General features: G+C 38.0%; 1 protein-coding gene across 14 annotated transcripts in view; it reads right to left on the bottom strand.

The window, feature by feature from the left end:
- PARD3 (par-3 family cell polarity regulator) overlaps positions 1-22,605 on the bottom strand; it is a 438,577-nt gene that overhangs the window by 249,200 nt on the left and 166,772 nt on the right. For all 14 annotated transcript variants that reach the window (XM_079300415.1, XM_079300424.1, XM_079300421.1 and 11 more), the window contains exon 4: positions 12,792-12,970. In XM_079300415.1, coding sequence (XP_079156541.1) covers positions 12,792-12,970 — 179 coding nt within the window. The remainder of the gene's footprint in view (positions 1-12,791; positions 12,971-22,605) is intronic.

Genomic DNA, 22,605 nt, shown 5'->3' with positions numbered 1-22,605 from the left:
CTGAATGAACAGAAATTTCTTCCTATGAAACAAGATGTTTCCTGTATTTCCGTATTTTATAGAGAATCCAATTTTTTTTATAGATTCCGACTTACCATGTTCAATAGAAAGTTTTTAGAAAGACATTTTTATTTATAAAACACAAAGACCTCTCTCCACACAGCATCCATTATACCTGCACAGGAGTGTTTTGCAAGAGAGAAGAAAAGATGTTCATCTAGGGATGTGTTGTTCTTCAATCATTCAATCACCAGGTCTCAGAATCACAATGAACAGCCACATTGCACAAAGTCTGTCTTGGAAATTTGTGCTATAAAAAGTCCCAGGTACCGCAGCACTTAATGTAAGTGAAATTATCTAACTTAAGAGAGTTTAATTAGGCCTCTGATTTGTATATCTATACTAATGTCAAGAATTGTGCAAAGAGTTTACGCCTAGTGTTATCTGTGCTGACAGGGAGTACATTCATCTCACCTACCAAAATATTTCTGCTTGTAGCTTACTTCTGTAGAAGATTGCCTTTCTCCTGCTAAGACTTAAATCAGCTCATTTTACACAAAAGGCATCCAAGTCACTCAGCAATTTTTTCTGACAGCAGAAACAAAAGCTGGAATGGTAGAGAGATGTGGTTTCTGTAACTCTTTTGGTTTCTCAGCAGTTTCACCTCTCCCCTTTCTTCAAATGTTCAAAATAGTGTTATCATCAGATTGGAAAAAAAAGTACCAGTGCTGCAATCACACACACAGACATGTTGGTGTTAGCCAAATAGTGAAATATTAGAAGATTCACCAGCCACAGACAAGCCCTCCACTCTTTTTTGCCATTGCTTTGTGGCAAACAGATCTCCCTGTACCCCACGAGTGACAGCACTGGGACAAGCACCAAGCTAGGAAAGGAGCAGAGGGATCAGCACCCATCAGTGCCCCATGCCATCCCTCTCACAGACACCTACACCACACAGCCTGAAGGTGCTCCTGGCTACCTGTAACCCCATATGTGCAGGGTGCATTTCCATTACTGCCAGAGCTGATTCAAAGACAGCTGTGCTGACAGACTACAGAGCTACGGGTGAAAAACATCACTGCAACTTAGACACTGGGATTTACTGAGCCAGCTGTGATGCTGCTATTTAAAATATGTATTGTTTTGGGCTTTTTTGTGTGAAATATTCATTGCTAATCCAGAAAACTCTACTTGTCTCAGTATGATCCAGTTTTAGCATACATGCATCCCAACATGGCTGAAAAGGTATGCATCACTTTTAGCTACAATACCATTAAGAAGATTTCATGGTACAGAAGCCATTAGGGTCACACAGGGAATTCCCATTTCTTCTGGAAATGCAGCTGTAAGCCCTCCTGGGACCAGGGCTGGCATGCATCATCAGTTACAATTAAATGCCCTAATTTTTTTAAAAAAGAAGTTTTTTCCCCAAACATCTTTGGGGACCATGCGCCATGTCAGCTTTATCATGTTTGAAATGGAAATTGATCAATATAATACTAAAACTGCCAAGTCATAACACCACCACTACACTTAACTGCAGCATTTCAGAGTCATTTTAATGAGGACACATAATCTAACACTTCAAGATTTAGTTCAGCATGGTGTCCCTGTGGGGTTTTGCTGGAGGATTGGGTGAAAGGGGACAGGAAAAATGAAGCAATTTTGCTATACTTTTAATTTCAGATGATTTGCAATATGTAACAAGAGTCTCATCAAAGACTCTGCAGCTTGTAGATGAAATGACGCATTAGAATGATCAGTGTACTTCAATTACTAGCTGTCCCTGCATAAATTCACTTGTGATTTTAAATTGCAGTTGTACTCCTGCAAACTCCCAGCATCACAACCCAATCAGAACATTGTCCACATGGTGTGGTGACAGTTCCATGTCTGCTAAATTATTTGCTACATTCCAAATTGTGAAAAAACTGGATTTTCCCTTTGTTTCACCCCCTGAATGGCTAAACTGTGGCAAATTTTGGTTGCTTATTTAAAACAAAACTACACTAGACATCATTACAACAGGGGTAAAATACATTGAAGACCTCTTCAAAGTAATTCTCTAAAAGACAATTCAAAAATGCAAACCAAGTTTTCACTTGAATTATTTCTACAGCAAATAGCCCATGTGTCCTTTAGGACAGTCACTAAGATCATTTTGGACACTGATCAATTTTTTGCTATCCAGTCTTTTTCCTTCTATCTATGCACTTTGGAAAAGGCTGCTTGTTTGTTTGGCTTTAGCTCCTGATGGCCTCAGACTGAGATAGGATTTGTGATGAAAGACTAAGAAAAAGACTTTGTTTAGTCTTTTGAGGTTATAATTTCACCTGAAAGACTTTGGGCCAGTTCATGCCAATAAGAGCAATTATTATTGTTGAATCACTGTCAAGGTTATAAAGGTTGTTGCTCTTTCTTTTAATGCTCTGCTATAACCATGTTAGACCTTGAACAATTTGGTGTCACTCTCAGACAGGGTGCTAAAAGCTGTAATTAATTACCAAAACATTCACACAGTTTATGTAAGTAAATCTGTCTGATGAAAACATCTGTTTATAAATGAAATAATCTACACACAGACCCATTTTCCATGCTGTGGGATGGTCTAGCAAATAGATTCCTGCAAGTTTTTATTTGGTTGAGGTTTTGTGGTTGCTTTCTAAGTGGATTTTAGACAAATAAATATGGAATAAGACCAAATGGATCTCCATTTCTAAAAAAAAAAAACAAAAAACAAAACCAAAAAACAAAGAAGGCTGCACAAATAATGTATATTTCATGTGGAAAATATATTACATTTATAAAATTAATTAACCCAAAAGATGCAATGCATTAACAGAAATTCCCTTTAAAAAAAACAAACCTACTTACACAGATGTCAGATTTGGAACTGTTCTCTCTATTAACATAGCATGTTTTAGCAAGAATTTCTCCCAAATGTCAGCAGTTTACCTCCAAACTAATAGTAGCAGTCACTTCCTATAACTATCCATATATCTTAGAAAACTCATACTACTGCTTGGGTGAGCTTCCTTTTATTCCTGGTAGATTTAGTTTTCCAAGGTTGCTCTTTTCCTGATGTGTACTGAAGAACATGACCCCAGAAGCTGCACTAATCCAGACACAGCCCAGCCATTTGCTGCAGAGAAGAAGGAATGAGTTACAGTCAACCAGTATGTGAAACCTTTGATCTGAGGCCACTCTCTAAGGAGTAAAGTAAAAGAGGACACTCACATTAAAGAATTATCACAGTTTCATATCTTCTATCAGTTCTGACCCAGAACAGGGGTCATTTCCAACTGGTAAAAACTGATTTGCAGAAGATACAAATATAACAGTCTAATAAAGAACTTGCATGCCCTATTTATGGTGAAAATAGATGAGAAGAATGACCACTCCACATTTATTTGGATCTTTTTAGAAAGACTTGTCTCAGAAATGACCCTCTGTATGGCTCCATGAAAGGATTTAATATATTATGCTTCTAGAAGAGCTCATTAGATGCCAATGAGGAAAAAAGCAATTGAAAAGCCAGTGTTTTGATTAAGTTCTATCACCTTACATTCAGAAATTTCCAGAGTTGTGCTATTCCAATTTATACATTCCATGTTATCCCTTGACTGACAAGCAAGGCCTGATCTTAAAAAAAAAGCAATAAATATGGGCCACGATAAACAGTTTTCTGTGCAAGTGGTGTTATATGTAAACATTTAGTGTTGAAGAATATGGGCTATATTAAGAGTAAACTAAGAAACATGATACTGCCTATCCAAAACATTCTGTTGATGTCTCTTGTTTACAACACAAAAATGAAAAATGTCATGATCTCTGCACATACACTGCAAAGCCAGAAGTTTACAAACAGCATACACTGTTATTTCTCAGATGGAGGGAGAAGAAAGAAGCTGCTTCTTCCTTCCACTCTTTACTTATTAATCTCCTAATAAACCCCCACAAGGAATAATGCAAAACAACTCAAGTAACATACAGCAGTTTATATTCAGTAGTTGTAATTCAGAAGCTGGCTTTTATTTCTGTAAGCATAACTAAAAAGACATGGCTTACCATGGTTCCATTTTATAGAAAAATAAATGAACCAGTTAAGTTAAAGTGTCATGAAGCTTCAGTTCTGATTCCTCTAACATTATATTTAGAAAACCATTTACTCCTCTACTATTTTTCATTCAAGAGAATATTCTCTTTTCCTGTGCCACTTTAAAGGCATCTAAAGAGTTTTTATGCATATCCACCTATACATGAAACCATATGGGTATCTGTTTAAATGCAATAATATAATTTTGTGCAGTCCTGCCATTTTCACCAGATATTTGCTTTTTTACTCAAATTTCTATGTTTTATGCCAATTTGGATTTAGAAAAAATGTAATTTGTAAAGCTGTTTGTTTATTTTAAGTGTTGACATGATTCATTTGATACCTTGGGAGAGCCAAGAAATTAAAGGAAAGAAAAACTGCTAATTAATTAATTTCAAAGCAACCTCTGAAAATAGGATTTAACAAATAGAATGCAAATATTAAAAATATTTGAGAAGCCAAGAGAAACAGGAAACAAGGGAATACATGAAACTTCACAGAGACCTTATATTATAAAAGGCATTAGCCTTTTAAATGTTGAGTAGATGCTTTTAGTTGGCCATACCACTAAAATGCTGCAACTGGCTGTCTGTATGTTTAGAAACTTGCATCTGATGTTCTGAAATGAAGAAAGGAGGCTGAGATATGAGATAACCAGTCCAATGGAAGTGATTTTTCCCTTTCTTCACTGCATGGCCAGCGTGGAGAAGAGCAGGTTTTTAAGGGCAGAAGCACAAGGCCATGTCCCAAACCCAGATCACCTTCACACGTGCCAGCTCTTCCCCAGTGTCACCCACACCACTGCCTCCTCTCTATGGAATTATATGGACCAGGAGCTCCACTGGGCTCCCAGCAAAGCACCCATCACCTCATCCAATGTGCCAATTCATTTCAGACCTCAGCCAGAATTCCTCCTGGGGTCTGTGGAGAAAGACCCAGAGAGGAATCAGGCCAGGGCTTGCAGTAGTGTTTCTCTTTAATCTGAGTTTACAGCAGTGCACACACCCTTGGCTCCTTGCAGTCTCACTGGTGTCCCTCACACTGAACAGCTTCCCTCCTATCTTTCTTCATCTTATTGTTTTAGTCTTTTTTCCCCATTTCATTAATTTCATGAGCCCAGCAGACAAGGCTCTTAAATTGGACATCTGTGTACAAGAGCTGAAGCACTTGTTTATAAAGAGACAATAAAACTGGATGGTAGCACACAATGATCATCCCATCAGGCTGTGAAACAAAACCAGGCTAAGTGACCTCTGATTCAGTCTCGAAGTCAGTCATAACAGAAACAAGTGTAAAGGATGACTAGGAATTCCTGGAGCTGACTTTCCCCACTAACTAAAGTTTAACATCTCCACCCCAGCCTTACTACTCCATTGCATTGATTAGTTCCACATATGAGTGAACTGTATTCTGATACTGCTTAGCTGTCTTGTCTTCATTCATTACGAGATAATTCAAATTAAAATGTAACAAATTTAGAAAAAAAATGATGAAATATTCACTGCTTAAATCTTGCAGGTTCATGTCTGAACACAGCTGGGAAACACAGCCTGCAACCTGAATTGTACTTTAAACTTTGTTTCCTTGCTAGCTACACATTCAGCCAAAATCCAAACATGCTTTGCACCAATACACAATCTTGGTAATCAGAAAGCAAGATCACAACTGCAAAAGCTCTTCAATGACAAGTGCATATGGTTGCATGGTTGTAGGTCACAATTAAATAGATGAAAGCAGGTCAAAACAGATCTAGCTATTACCAAGGAAAATATATGTGCTTCTAACCTTTGGAAATAAAAAAATTCACTGAACTTGAATGTCTAACTGTTGGGGTTTTTTTTAAACTTACTCAATCTTTTATCAGCCTATTCTTTTGGGACCAGTCTTTCACCCTCAAACCAATGGAGAGCTGCAAAAACATTAAAAATTAAAACCAAGAGACAAATACCAAAACATGGGAATTTACAAAGTACACCCTCACTTAGAAGAATGCCAAAATCTTCAATTATCTATACCATGTACTTGAAAGCTTTCTGTTTTCAGTATAGCTTTCAGTGGCTCTCAGAGAGGTGCTGTGCACTTACTGAATTGAAAAGACAAACAACCTGTGCACATTCCACCACTCCTTTATCAGAGTAAGAGACTCACTCATCCTGACCCTCCCTGGCACCCCCAGCTGATGATGCAGCACCGTGTGCCCTCACCCGTGGAGCACACATTGCTCACCCAGACATTCCTCACCCATCACTGGCAGTGAGACATGGGCCAGCACAGCACTGGGACACAAATACACATTCTTCCTACATTACTGATGAAAAACAAAGGCAGTGTGTTTAACTGACTAGCTCAGCCTGAGAGCAGAAGTGGAAAAAACTTACCAGCTCTCAGATCTTGCACTGATATCTCTCTTCAGGGGGACAGAGAGGAGGTTTGACAGATGGGCATCCACAAACGGATGACTTGGAGCAAAAAGAGGTAAAACAACAAAGGAGAGGGAGAAAATTACACCTTCACTTCAGATTTATTGCTTTTATTGTTGTTTTTTTTTCCTGCTCAACATGTGGTCATGACTGATTTTTGAATGCCAACAGCTGAATCCTGTCCATGTACTCAGTCCTCAGCAAAAAGAACATCACAGCATTAAATGATGCACACTGGCTGTTACCTCTGTGCACTGGGCAAGGATTTTTAACTTTGTGTCTCTTATTCCCAACTTGCTGGTGATGATAAGAAACATTATAGTTGTTTCCATATTTTGAAAGTCAGGAATTTTGAGCTCTTTCATAGAGTTTTCATTGCATTAAAATATCACTAGCTACTCTGCTGAAGACAGTCAGACAATTCTTCATGGAATTCATGAAAGCACCTGAGGCAAAGGGCACAAGAAGAAATACGAATTACTCTATCAAAACATAAGAAAACAACTTTCTTATTCTGAGAATGATTGAACACTGGAAGAGGTTGCCCAGAAAGGAGGTGCAGGCTCCATCCTTGGAGATGTACATACTCACAACCTCACTGGACACAGACCTGAGTAACCTGCTCCAGCTGACCCTGCTTTGACCAGGCAGGCTGGACTCAACAGTCTCCAGAGGCACCTTCCAGCTTCAGCTGAACTGTGATCCTGTGAAAGTCATGAATTTTACACGCTGCCCAGGCCAAAAACCACACATACATGTTGGTTTCATATTGCATTCTCTTAAGTACAATTCCTCTAAACTAACCACCAAGCAACAAGCTGCCAGCAACAAGTTACTATCACAAAGGAAGAAAATGGATACATATAATTTCTGTTTTCTTGACTTTCCATTAATCTCTCTCCTGTAACATTTTACATTTTAAAACACTTTATTTCATCACCTGTGGATAACCCATGCCCATTCTCCTTTCCTCTCAGTCTATGCAAAATCACATCTCAAATGACAAAACTCATGACCATGTCATTGAAAAGGAAAAAAAGCCTGCTCAAATAAATCTGGAGGAAGAAATATTCATGGTAATTGAATCCTTTGGAACTTCTATTTAAAACATTTCACTTTTAGGTCAAAAGCTGGAAGCTGTATTCATCGTGGGAGGTTTAAAACCTCTCATGACAGAGATGCCAGGCTCTTTGCAGATATGCTGAACTTCTCCTTAGCAGATTCATCTGTATTACAGCACTTTGCCAATACTGCTCCCCAGGTACACAGTACCTCCCTTCTGAAAAAGTCAAAACCAGAGACTGGGGCTCCCAAGAAACATCAGCAATACTTTGGTCTCTGGCTCCCAAAAGGATGCTCAGTCTTTCAGCCCACAACCTTCCCTAGTTAATTTAATAGATTTACACTCTGCCATTTAGACTTCCTGGCTATAAAATGACCAACACACAATTCTAATACAGGGCTCTTCAATCCTCTGAGTTAAACTTCAAATTCTTTTGAAATATTATGTCTTTGGTGACAGTGACAAAACAAACTTCACTAAGCTGTGTTTAAAAGGAATTCAAGGTAAATTAAACTAATTTCCACTTTAAATTTTATTCTGAAACTGAAATATCATTATTGAAGCTTTACAAAAAATGCTTTTCTCCTGTCTAAACACATTTCATTGGAGAAATATTTTTTCCTTCTGTTTACAAAGAGGATTAGAAAGCATTGCATCTTCTAAATAATTATAAAACCCTGCAACCCGGCAATCTGAAAATTTGTACTCATCAGTCTCAAACCAAAGGAACAGAAAAACTACCTGCAACAGGAGATGTGGGAAACACAATGTTTTGCAGGTAAGGTAATTGGTGCCAGATGAAACTTAGAGCACTCAAATGAAGTTTCAAATTCTTTGCAGTTTATAGAGCCAAAAAAAATTAGGTTTCCAAGTAGGAAGAAAGCATACCCTAGAAAAAAATTATTATTCCTACAAGGCATAGTGATATTCCACCTTAAAATACATGGACAAACCCATTTAACAACAAATAAGCAAAAAAATTGGCTGCTGACTAAACAGCAAGGACATAAAGCAAAGGAAAAAAAAAAGCAATTCGAAAACGATGTGCCAAGTACACTGAGTTATGTGCTTGCTGTTGCTGATCCACCCCACAGAGCACGTTGTGTGCCATTTGCTTTGCTGCAGGTGGGTGAACCCAAGAGCCAGAGGCACAGAAGCCCAGGCACAAACATTTTTCTCTCTCATGAGCTCTCCTTTTTAACCCATATTTTCAATTATTTCTGCTGTACCAACGTTCATATCTCTGACAGGGCAACATATGAATCAAAATCAGAAAAGTCACAGTGGATGTTTGTCATAAGCTGGTTATTCACAGTGGATCCCTGCATTAAGCAAGGCAGGTTAACTAGATAAGCCTTCAGTCTTTCAGAGAAGCAGGATCAAGGCAAATAAATGATTTTTAATGATAAACCATTCCTCACCACAAATGGAGCTGTAAATTTAAAAACCACACTGAAAAGATACAGGATAATTAATTCACAGTCGTTATAAGATGTAATATAAGTGGTTGTTGCATTTACACTCCCCCAATACTAAACACATTATCTAAGGGGAAAGAAACATGATTTTTATTATTGCACCTCACATCTATTAAAGACAGCTAGTTAAGCCAATAGGCTTTGGTATTGAATTATTAAGAATATGATTTAAATCAGCAGTTATTCAGAAAACAACAACATCAAAACAGATTTTACTGCAGTGAAAAGAAGCACTTGTGATAAGCTTCAGCTGTGTACAATCTGTTCACCTGTACAGTTCAATACAATTCAAACAAAATTACATCTTGCAAATCAGGTATTACTCCAGGCCTCTGAGAAGAGATTTCTAGTTGGAGATTTCTTCTTTTTTCATTAGAATGGCTCAAGGAAGCAAGAGAAAGGACTAAGTCAAGCCATCAGGAACTAGGTAATACAGACATCTCTCACACACACACACAAAAGTATGTGAAAATTATTTTAATATTCAGTTTTAAATAAATAAACCCCAAGAAGCAAATTTACCAACTAGAGGTGTTTAAGAGCCAATTTTGTGAATCTTTCACAGATGGGAAGACCTATTCATTTGATTGAAACCATTCATGGGAAGGATTAAGTCAGGAATTACCTAGCTAAGTATAGTTAGCAGCACTACAATAACTTGTAAATAATCAATAATTTTGCAAATAAATGAGTACCTTGAGATAAAAAACCCTTGGTTTCCAGTTGCCCTTACAGTGAAAAACATAAAAAGTAGAAATTCTGTGAGATTCCAATTCTAAGGATAAGAGTGCATTACGATATCCTGATAATAAAGATGATATTTTTTTAGAACTAGATGATTTGAAAAACAGATGAGAATGCACATCCAGTTTAGGATACATATAACAAAATCCTACTTATTATAACAGAAATGTATCTCTAGTACAACACAGATCCAGTTCAGGCCTCTCCAAAGCATACTCAGCATCTCTCTGGTCATTCTCTCCTTAGGGACACAGGAGATCCTGGTGTCTCATTTCATTTATCCCAGTAACTACAGGCAGCATTGCAGTTACAGTAGTAGGATCCTTCAAACAGTCTGCATTTTTGCTCCACTCCAGCACCCTTCTCTCTTTCTGTTTGCCCAGAACTACTGGCATATGTCCTGGCTCCTCACAGCCTTCTGTGCATGGCAGCACTCTCACCCCTTCATTTCATCTCAGCTTGGGCATCTGCCCATTTTCCTGCCATTCCAAATTCTTCATAGCCAAAATGAAACAAATACCAATAAGACGTCCTCTCTCACTTGTCCCTGAGAAATAAATCCCTTCTGCCAGACACATGCAGCTTCCCCTGTGCTAATTCCTCCAAAAATTGGACAGGGTTTCTACCTGTCAATTATTTCTTTTTAGAGGTGACGGGCTGAAAGTAATGTCACTTCTTAGAGTCAGTAGGTGGATGAAGCTTTTGGCAACTCTCCCAGAAACCTTTTTCATGTTTCTGCAAGATACTGCTGGGGCAAAGTTGCTAATCTACAACTGTGCTGCAAATCTCAGCCCAAGAACATATGTTCTTGTGCTGTCAAGAAACAGAACTGCAGTGAAAACATTACATAGTGCCAGCTACTCACAAAAGATATATGGGTGCTCAAGCCCAATGCACTGAGCAGAAAATTAAGATTGTTCTCATTGCTTTTCTCAAATGTCTGTGTCATCTATAATCAATGAAACAGTCTGGAACAAAGCACAGCCATCTCTTTGTTATCCGAGCAGCTGAAGAAAACAACCTAACATAAGAAAAGTACTGAGGACTCAAATAACACAAATATATTTGTAAAAATTCACTGTTAGTACTTTGGTAAGAGACTGGTGACACGGACTTCAAAAATGCCACCATTTAGAATAATAATACAAATAAAATTTTTGCTGATACTGTGAAAGGAAATTGCAATTCTTAATACCCATTCCAAAGAGAAATAGAATTGGCTACAAAATCTTGACAAAATCTTTCTTGAAGAAATCAAGACACTGAAAACAGAAAAAAAATCAGTCTAGCGTAAATGAACTCAGGATGAATTCATAACACACCTCACATAAGCAATTATTTAATGCCAGGTGTTTACTGCATCTTACTTATTAGATATAGTGACCTGCTCTATTCAAATGATAAATATAGAAAATGTTCAAAAATGATAAAAGAAATTATCAGTATCCATTGTACTAACTAATGCAACTTCAATTCTTTCCAATCTTCTTGATTTAATGTTCTCTGGTGCCTTGCTTCCCATCTCTCCATGAGATCATATGCATTCCTTTCCAGTTTGGTCACCATGCTCCAATAGACATGAAATATTTTCCCAAAAATCAAGAGTAAGTACATGCTGAACAACTAATGATGCAAGAAGACTAGTGTGAAAGATTAGCTGCTGTTCAATTCTCTCCAATTTCTGCTAACTTCAGACACTCAAAGAAATCTGATTATGCTGTGTATAGCCCTTCATATCTAAGCCTGTGGAGTAACAAAGTGTCATCTCATTATCATTTCACAAAAATTTACTGAAAATGTTAATACTTCAAATGGATTAGATTACAATTTATCTTCTCTGAATCAGAATAGTATAAAAAACATATTTCCAAAACAGCACACACTTCTGTGCCACACCAGTACAAGTGACAGCAAACATTCTATTACCTGTCTGAAATCCTGATCAAGCAGAAACTAACAATACCAATTTAAACTGACACCTCTGCATGAACAGGGACCTCAATGCCTATGAGCACTGAGCTTTTATAGATTCTTTTGAAATGACCAAAGGCACCCTGAAAATAGTTTGGTTCATTAGCAGTGTATAAAGACTTCTTTATTTGGGGTGTGTGAATTCTGATGGCTGAGACTTAGTTTGCATTTATACTACACAGAGTTAACAAGAATGAGTGGAAAAAAATAAAAGCTATAATAAGCTGCATATTTTCCAAGAGGACTTTGTGCTGTGTAGTCCAAATGGCAACCAAAAACGCAACATTCTTTTAAAATTACTCATTTCTGTTAGAAAATGTACTTTTTTTTTCTTTTGAGTTTGTCTGCAAGTTACCATCACAACTATGGGCAATGTGGGATCTGTACAAAATGGCATGATTCTTCCAAATTTTTTTAATATTGCACTGATAAGAGTTCTTCTTGCTGACTTCTCTAGCAAATAATGCAATTCATGCAAACATACTGAAATCATATTGAAAAAATGAAAGAAAAAATACACTACATTTCACTGTTTTATTTTTAAGACTGTTATCAAAGAGAGAAATAATCTGCAATTTGTGTTTTGTATTACTTGACTAGAGCCCCAGAAAGTACAAATTAGCAATGCTGTGTTAGCAAGACAAACCAGACTAGCTGTGGGCATGCAGATTATTCACTGACATTAGGCCTTCTACAGAGATCAGTAAAAATAATAATTGACATGGCCTACTAGCATTAATCAAAAAATAAAAATTTTGCAGAATAGTGAGTAACCAGAGGTTCAACTACAGCTAAGGGCAAAAATCAAGTTTTTAGAGTCCCTGCTGTGGTTATCACAGAGAGTGTGTGAAGGGCAGGACACGTGTGACTCAAACACTTCACTGCTGCTGATGGGGTTTGGTGGGCAAGGTCAAAAAACACAAGTTTAATCCAGGAGAAGGTGAGAGAAGCAGAGAACAATTTAAGATTCATGCACATTGGTCATTTATTTACTAAAGATAGAGAAGGAGACATACCTTTCTCTCATGAGCACTGGGCACTCCAGGGGTGTTCTGCTTGAGGAACCCTGCTGTTGTGGACCACCTGGTAGGGTTTTTCCGAGAAGGTTCTTCTGAAGAAAAATTTGTGTCGCTCACAGAGGTTGAGAGGCCAATCAGTGCAGGGTCACTACTCCGTCGGACATGGAGAGGCATATCTGAGGAATAAAACAGACAGTAAATAAACACTGACTAGATTTAAAATGTTTTTGACAAAGGAAAAATATTTTTTCAAGCTCTGGAAGGGTGGCTGCGACCAAATGTGGTATCACAGAGGAAGGAGCTATTGACCTCAGCATAGCTCCTCAAGGACAAGGTCTGTCCCTCAAAACCACAGCCTTTCTGCTTGGCCACACAGGGAGAAAATGCAGGGAAAAACAACTCCTTTGAACCAAGCACAGCTCAGTGCCTTTCCAAGTACAAAGCTATCTGCTGGGTGTTGTGCAAAATAAAAAGATGCAACATAAACTTGAACAACCAGGAGGTTAAGGTGACATACAGATATTTTAAAGAGCAAGTGGCCAAAGCCTGGTGGCAAAGGAAGGGGTGGACTTGGACAATGTGTCCCCACCCCACTGCCAGGGCTGCAGCCTGGGACTGCTGGCACAGCATGCCAAGCCAAGGCAGCTCCTGACCTCCTGAAACACACTCTGCATGTCTTTCTCTACACTTATGGGGGAAACTGTTTTCTACTCTGCATTCTTCCTTTGCCTCTTCCTGACAGCTCAAGCAAGATTTACCCTGATTCCCTTAGCCTTCCAGCTGGCAAGACTGACAGAAGAAAAATATTTATTAGTCAAAAATGATGAGCAGGAAGGTAGACTGATTGGAAAGACATAAGGTTTTCTTAATATATATAGAGGTCACATCCATTCCAGAAACTTTAATGGCACATTAAAGTTAGTTTCTTTTGAAATACAACTTATTTTTTTCCAATTTCATTTATTTTCCTACAAAAATACCCACACATCTATCCTCTCCTTGCCCAAACAGAAGTTTCACTGCCTGCATTTGTGACCTCTTAGTACTCTCCCACTCAGCATCACAACAGAGAGGCTGTGATTTATCAGTTTTATTTCTCTTTATTGCAGCACTGGGAGCTCTGAATGCAAAGTGCAAAGGAAAAAGGTGAAAGCAATGGCACCTAAGCAGTTGAGTCAGTGGGAAAGGCACAATGGGCAACAGCTGAGAATAAAAACCAGGACTAATGCTCTGATGAAACAGTTCCCAAGGAAACTGAGGGTGCATGTCTGGCAATACTAACAGGAAAACACAGTGACAGGAGTTGTTTGTTAAATGACTGGTCTCCATCTTGACAATAGCTTCATGTTAATGTTACATTTAATAATATTAAAGAAACTTATTTTGCAGGGCATTATGAAGACACTGAAAAATACAGCAAATCATGCCACACAATGAAAATATGAGGTTTTTTCAATCCACCAGGACTCCTGCTACTGAGATATAAACAAGTGTTACATGACCAAACACCAAAACAGTCAATCTATTTCATGTTCATTCTGGTAAACAAGAATAACAAAGAATTAATGGGGTTTTTTTCCCCACAGTGGTTGTACTTTTTCTCTTTGCTTTCATTTTTTTTTTTTTTTTAATTTTCAGAACAAAAAGTAATTTCCAGCAAATAAACCACTTTCTTTTATAAATATATATACACACATTTATAGATATACATGTAAGTGCATAATGGAACTAGGATTAATTAAAGGAATAGTTCATGAAAAAACACTAATTAATGAAGGAAAGTATTAATGGTCAGAGTTAAATCTACTAAGAATTTTATTTCTCAGTATATACTCATAGATTCTAATAGAGGGTTTTCCTTTGACTGCCTTGTTTTTAACTACTTCAGCTTTCCCAGAGCAGTTGAAGGCAAAGCATCTCCTTTCCTGCTCGATGGCAAGCACACAAGCAGTGCCTGTGAAAGCCCAGGAGATGAGTGAGCAGAGCTGGCTCAGCTGCAGCCCAGCACACAGGATGGGATCACCCCATCCCAGCAGTGCCCCCTGAGCACACACTCTGCCTTATTGCATCAGCCTGAGCCAAAAAGGGGCTCTGGAGCATGGAGTGCCACTTAAGAAAAATACCAATCTATATTTGTTCCAAGCAGCAGCCCGTGCAAATTACCATGTTTGCCTTCACTACCCACCCCACAACACAGAATCAGAATTTTCAAACATGAGTTCACTTGCTCCTTATGTTTGTACATCTATATATAAGCACGGTGATAGCAAAATGTTCTTGTATTTTTACACTTCTTCTTCAAATTGCTTGACAAAACAAAAGTTCAGTTGGGTGAACTTCTGTAAGAAAAGAAGCCAAATTGCCAACAAAGAAAGAAAGGAAATCAAATCAGTATTTCTGGAGAAGAGCAAGCCATTATCTCTGCCTTGGCTTTTGCTTTGTAGTGAAAACCTGACAGTTTGCACAATAATGAGTAGAGGCTCTTCAAAATGCAGGTAGTCAATTATACAGGTGAATTCTCAAATATTATTATGTTCTAGAAAGAACATTAACATGAGAAGCTTCTCTACAAAATTTATTCACAGATGAACCACCTTTAGTATGACTAGTTCAATTTTAGTAAGTTTAGCTATTGAGATATTTTGAGACATTTACTGAATGTTTCACCAAATTTTTTAAAAAAGGGTATTCTGTCAATATGAAGATACAAATTATCTCCTCTAATCTCTTTTTATGGAAATGGTTTCATGCATAAGGAGAGGTGATTTGTTTTACTAAGCAAATTTTGGAATAAAGTGAATTACAGAATACAAAGTTGTGTGTGTTGCATCTATGTATTTCCCAAATTAACAAGAAATTTAAACATATGGGCATTATTTTTTTATCACTGGAGGGGACAGGCACACAGAGCTGACTCTAATACCTGCTGCTTGGTCAATAGGTCTTAATCCAAGAACTAAATCTTGTTCACACTGTGTTAACCACAAACTAAACATCATCTCCTGCATTCTCTTCAATTCTGTTCTGAGAGACTGCTCTAACTTGGGTTTGATACTCTCCATCAAAACAACAACACAAAAGAATAAATTGAACAGGGCTTTTTTTTTTAACCAATATATTGTTGGTTACAATCCTCTAGTTTACAGAATTTGACTAGAATTTATAGATTTGAAGAGGATATACTTTGAAATATTAAAAGGAAAATCAAAGGAAAAGAACTTAATAATTAAACCACAAGATAAAGTACGCATGGGACCGATGCAATGTCACTGATTCCAGGATGATGGCTGATACTGTTTGAAGTCTGTGGTTTCTTTGAAGAGTGGATAAAACAGCAATGAACTCTAATCACAAGGCTTCAAATTCTCTGTGGCACTAATGCACTGTAAATATTGATTTGCTTCTGCAGCTAAGGTGCCTTTTAAATAAGCACTTGAAATGGTAAATCTAATAATGAATTACAGGAAGTTTTAAAAGTCTATGGAATAAAGAAAAATTAAATTAAAAATCATGAAAGTTACCACTAACTCAGTTCTTGAGCCACATTCAAGGACTTGAAGTATTCAACCAAGAGTCAACTTCAGAAAGAATTATGTTGACAGAGAATCCCATTAAGTTATGTATATAGCCAGAATTCTGCTAGAAAATGATTATTTGTAGGATAGATCCAAGCTGTATAACAAAATGCTCACATTCATAATCATGAAATTCTGACTGGAAGTCTCATTTTATTAAAAGCAACAGCAGTTTCACTATAAATTATAAAAACAGCCAATACACATTTTATAACCATCTTTAAACGTAAAGAACACAGAGTTGTACCTTCCCTTCCTGCCAGCAATTCCATTTTTATTTTAAAAGGGTCATCACCTTCTCTGATTTTCAAATATGCTCACGAGCAAAAGTATTCGAGGATCTGGCAAATTTCATCCATAAAGCTGAGTGTGTTACCCTGCGTGCAGGCACTCAGCACAATGGATGGTGGTCCCCCAGAGCAGAGCTAATATATACCTTCCCATACCAATTTCCTCTTGGATGTCAACTTGGAGGGCATGACTAGAAAAATACATAGTAATATTTAGAGATAATTTTACTCTGTGAAGGTTTCAACTGATGCTATAGCTCCCCAGTGCCACTGCAGTTTGTGCAATTTGGTGTGCAGTGGATTTAAGGCACAGAAATGAAAAAGTGATCTTAGAGCCATTTCTGGCCATCTCACACAGACCAGCAGGCTCATGACAGATGAGTAGAACGGAAGAGGAATTTTTTTTTCCTCTCCACACTCTAGGAGACATCTCTGGGAAAACGATAAATCATTCAAAAAACAAAAAAAGTTCTGTGGGAAAGAGTAGCTTTTAACCAAAAAGCTGCTCAGGGTAGACAGAGCTCCTGAAAGTGATCCAATAGATATGTATGCACATCAGGGTGTACTGTATACACAAGACACACAGATCCCATGTCAGCATCAAAAAACCAGTCTGGGGATGGGAGATGGAAATTGAACAGCTTGGCTGTCTCCACCACCCATTCAGCTCATCATTCTGCTCAAATCCTCATCTGGAGCCCAAGAGAAAGGATTAATCAGGGTCATCCTGGGGCTGAGAAAAGCAGGACTGCTTCTTTCAGCTTGAAGTACTTAGAACTACAAGTTAAGGCTTTGTCTACATTTAATTGAAATATCTGTTTAAAAATATTTAGATTAGCCTTGGGTTTCACACTCCAGCACAGCTCCTGGAGTTCTGATTCCAATTTCAGTAGGTTCAGTTCATCTCCTTGTTCCACTCAGCTGGACACAGCAAGAGCCAAACATTCCTTAAGAAATACAAAAGCTCAAATCCCCATATCAGGTCAATTTTCACATTTGCAAACCTCTAAAGACAAGGTGATGGTAACTTCCAAAGACCACCGAGGCTGTTGAAGACTTGACTATGGCTAGAAGAAAAACAGTTGGAGACAAAAAACAGCTGATTGTGAACTTATCTACAAACTACATTAAACCCTAAGAGCAGCTAACATAAGCCAGCACTTCTCTACAAGATTAACAAACAGTGCAAATCAAATGTAGGCATCTTGAATTAGAAATGAAAATAATTTTTAAAAACCCCTTAAGCCATGCCAAGAGGTGAAGAACCACTGCTGGGATAAAAGCACCATCTGTCCTGCAGAAGGAAACAGGCACACTATAGGGAGATGGCAGCTGGGAGGGATAGGAAACAGGAGAACTGCAAAGCTACCACCAGTTGCAGATCTTTTCAGAAACATACTTTTGAACATCACAGCAAAGGAAGAGTATACACATATTTATTTATTTATACACATACCACCAACTTCCTCCTCATGGCCCAGAGCAGTATTTTCTCTCTCCTGGAACTCATTAAAATAAAATTTAAAAACATAAAATTTCAACATTTCCAAATGTCAGAATCTCCAGAATTTGTTTATTTTTATTATTCTCTCCAAGTTTATTCTCCTGTCACTAGCTACTCCCCCATCCCTTAAAAAAACCTCTCTTTTCATGCCACAGACCTCTTAATTATCCCCTAAACAGGGCTACACCACACATAACCCTTGCTTCTTAAAAGTCTCTATTGCTGTTTATTTTTGTAAATATTATTCTAGTCTTAACTTGCAGAGAAGGCACCCTGAATAGTGCATTTCTTCTACAAAATACCCTCAGTGCTGTTTAAATCATCCCTGTCATTTTTTGAACGTCGATGCTAATGCATAGTCTGCAGTAATCACATTTGGGTCTTTTATTGTCATGGTTATCAACTCAGAACATCCATAGAAATCCTAAAACTTCTTCTGTAGTCTCACTTCAGTATCTGTCTTGATAATTAAAGTGTAAGTTCAGTTTAGATCAATGTTCTTATACATTAGCTTGTATTTATTCAGGCTGAAGCAAACTGTATTCAGCTGTGTAGTAAATATCTGTTGAGTTATATATCTTCCCTTCATTCATGCTATTCTATTTTCTCAGTCTATTAACATCTTGAAATTTAATTAACATACTCTTTACAGTACTGATTCTCTCAGATTTAAAGATGTTAAATAAAACCAAAAGTGACAGGAAACCTCATGAAACCCTATTGGACAACAATCTCTAGACTAAAATTGCCTCCAACTTTTACGATTACGATTCTGATTTTTAATCCATACTGAATTGTTTGTGGCCACATTTCAAAACACTTAAATTTCTATCAAATGCTTCAACATTTGCAAATACTACATGAATTACACAGCATTCACCTGCAAATGCCAAGTATTTTGTATTCATGGCTTTCCCTTTCAGAATTACAAGAAAGGTGACACAGTTTAGATAATTAGCATTTCTCTACTTGAAAATATGTTTATGCGTAAAAAGATCAACTTCTAAAATTATTTTTTCTACATTCAGAACTCTTGGTTAAATACCAAGGATTCCACTGCTCTTACAGAGAAAAAAAAAATCATTGTTTCACACAATTCCAGATATTTATAACTACTTCATGTACAAACCAACTGTTTTTCAGTTGTTTTTCTAGCAATTCATCGTCAAACAACAGCTTATGTACTTCTCACAGACATATTTTCAATGTTATCAAATATTCTCTGTGTTCCTGTATCTTTAGTTTTAAAATGGCACATTTATAAGCACTTGCACACTAAACCATGACAAGTCACCCTTCTCCTGTTTTCCTCCACCAGTGCCCCGTGCAGCTGGAGCTCTGGCAGGCAGCCACGCCAGGAGCAGGGCAGAGGCTGGGCAAGGGCACTGAAAATACACACTGTGGTCTGGCAGATGGCAGATCAATGCAGCAGGTTGTGTCCCCAGCCATCACATAAATGCAGAGAAAAGACACTTGGCTGTGTAAAGCACATAAACAGAAGCCCACTGCATGCTAGCACACCTTTAAGAAACACAGGATATTATGTTAGCATGCCTAGGATCAAAACAGGAAAAATGGATGACAGAAAAAAGAGCACAAGCAAACCACTGGAAGAAAAAAAATCTTGTTATAAAGCAGAAGAAAGAAGAAAAGCCTTTACATTCCTGGTAAAATTTTCAGTTACTTTCAATAGAATTTAAGTTTCCCATTTCCATCTATGACTGCTCAATGACTTTGAAATTCAGAAATAAAAAAACAACCTGCCATAGTCATATTTCAATAATGAGGTAATGTTAAATCCTTATCTTGAAAGGCCTTAAAAATAACAATCTTCCTTCTCTTTCTCTAATATTCTTTCTTCTTACTTTTAAATACTAGGATCCAGGAAGAAAATTATGATTGCACCCTGAAACTCAATTTACTTAGACACTGACTTTTAAAGCTAATTAGAGAAAGATCTTTAAAACTGAAATTAAAATTTAATTACCTTCACCCTCTCTGTCTCTTTTCTCTGGGCTCTTTTCTAAAATGCAAATATCTTTGCATGCCAAAAGAAAAGACAAAAATGTCAGATTTTACAAATGTTCTACTCATCTCTGTCAAAAAATTGTGTTTCAGTATATTTTAATGAGCTACAGTCTCAGGGTTTGCGGTATATTCCTCATGATTTCCTTAAAACATGCTGCATTACTTCTTTACCTATTTTCATGCTACTGCTACATATGTAAGAAAAATGCACTTTTAGCCCCCAAGATGCCAACACTTTTGCAAAAATTCATGTCTTGCTTTTTCAAACAGTTATATGACTGTAGAAAACATCAGCAACTTTGCTGCTGCTGAAATTATTTTGCTTTCATTAAAGATCATGCCTTGCTAATAACACTATGATTAATATTTATTTAAATTATAATGAAGACACCGTATTATACATCTTCATTCATTTTGTGGTGCAAGCCAGAGTTTACAGTCACAGGAACAAATTCCTGGCTTGAGTTGATAAAACTTCAGCACACTGAGACACAGGAAGGAAGTTGGCAGATATTTTCCTTACCACAACTTTGAAACATCCCCTAAAACTTAATGGGAAAATTCCTCCTGTTACTAAACATAATGCAGTGCTGTGAAAACTGTTGATTGTTTATGGTCTAAATGCTTTGGTTAGGCTCAGAAAAGAAGGGAGATGTTTGCAACATTTTCCTGGATAGAAGAGGAAAAAATACAGACGCAACAATAGGATTTAGATTGTTAACTTGAAGAGTTCAGTTGGGAAGAACAAGAGATGTTATAATGTGCATAATACACAGTACAGTTCTTTCACCAGGGAGTCAGTCAGAGAAAACCTGCTGTGGTTGCTAATGTCATGACCCCCTTCTGGTCCCCAGGCCACCACTGTGCTTTCATGTGATGAGGAAAAGTGCTGGGGAGAATGCAGCACCCTGCAGCACCAGGTATTAGGGGTTCAGTACTACTTGTTAGTCTATATCCACTTCTGACTTATCAGAGAATAAAGTTTCTTTTGACATCTGTTGCCAGCACAGCCTCATACATCACTACATGACCTCATGTGTGAAGTGAGAATTTCTGTGTGGATCATTTGCAGATGCCAGGAGTTAAACATGCTTAACTGCAATTCAGCAGGTATGTGTGTAATTAGCAAGAGATTTGTCACTACACAAGTCATTACAAAGCTGGTACTAGAATCTCTCTCCTTCCATCAAAACCAAATGCTCATCCACTGGCTCATGAATTACATCACAAAATGACTTGATAGAAAAGTAGTCTTGCACTGCCCAGACGGCTCCAGAGCCTGCAGGCTGCCCATCAGCATCCCTCTGTTGGAACTGCCCAAGGAAGGAAATCCTACACACAGCCTCTCCCTGGGAAGGAAATGAACACCTCCAGCATTTCTACCAAGGTTCAGAATGGGAAAAAACCTCAAACTTCTGGATGAGTAAGACATCATGATGGCATCATCACTGCCTAGTGAGTCTAGTGGGTACACAGGGTATGGTAAATTAAGGGTGGAAGCAGGGATCCTACTGGTGACTTAATTATGGGAACTATGAACAAATTATGTATGATGGTTATTTACTTCAGTTATTTTTGAAGCAGCAAGGGAAGAGGTATTTCTTTGCCAGTTATCAGATGAATTCTCAGTCTTTGGAGGTGTCTGGCTGTTAATCTGCTACTTCTCCATGTTTGTGTAGAGAAGTTCCTTCCCAGTGAGCAGGAATTTGGCAACTCTCCTTTTCAGCCTTGCTCCACTGCAGAGAAGTTCAGGAGTCATCCAGAACTGAGCTGGGGTTTTGTTATGGGCTGATGTTTGGACTGGCTCCTCTCCTTGCTTCCCCCGTGCAGCTGCCGGTCCCTCCCTCGGATGGTTTTATCTAGGCTGGTGTTTTCCGGCTCTCTCTCTCTTGCTGCGCTTCGGTTGTGGGCTGTGTCTTGCTCTCTGCCGTCTGCTCAGCTGTGACCCCCTCCCCTGGCTTCTTTGGCCGTTTTTTTCCCTTTTCCCCCAGCTGTTTTGTCTGTGCCCCCGTGTTGGCTTGTCTTGGGTTTGCTTTTGCTTGTCTTGGGCTCGCTTTAGCTTGTCTTGGGCTTGCTTTCAAACACCAGCCTAGATAAAACCATCCGAGGGAGGGACCGGCAGCTGCACGGGGGAAGCAAGGAGAGGAGCCAGTCCAAACATCAGCCCATAACAGGTTTTTTGAGATATAAAAACAAGCCTGTATATCACAGGCCACTGTCAAGCTGAAGAAGGCAACAATTTGGGGATCAGTGCCTGGAGGTGGATCTGAACCTGAGTTACACAAAATCCAGAAAGTTTCATTTCAGAAATTATTTAGACAGATTTTTAACTGAAGCATAGTAATTATGACAACTAAGGAAACTTGACCACAATCGTATAAAGGATTAAGGTTTTGGACAGAAATTATATGTGC

The sequence above is a fragment of the Erithacus rubecula genome, assembly GCF_903797595.1.
Source record: "Erithacus rubecula genome assembly, chromosome: 3".
NCBI classification, from domain to species: Eukaryota; Metazoa; Chordata; class Aves; order Passeriformes; family Muscicapidae; genus Erithacus; species Erithacus rubecula.
The sequence above is the reverse complement of the archived record's forward strand: the minus strand, read 5'-3'. Positions and strand labels throughout refer to the sequence as shown.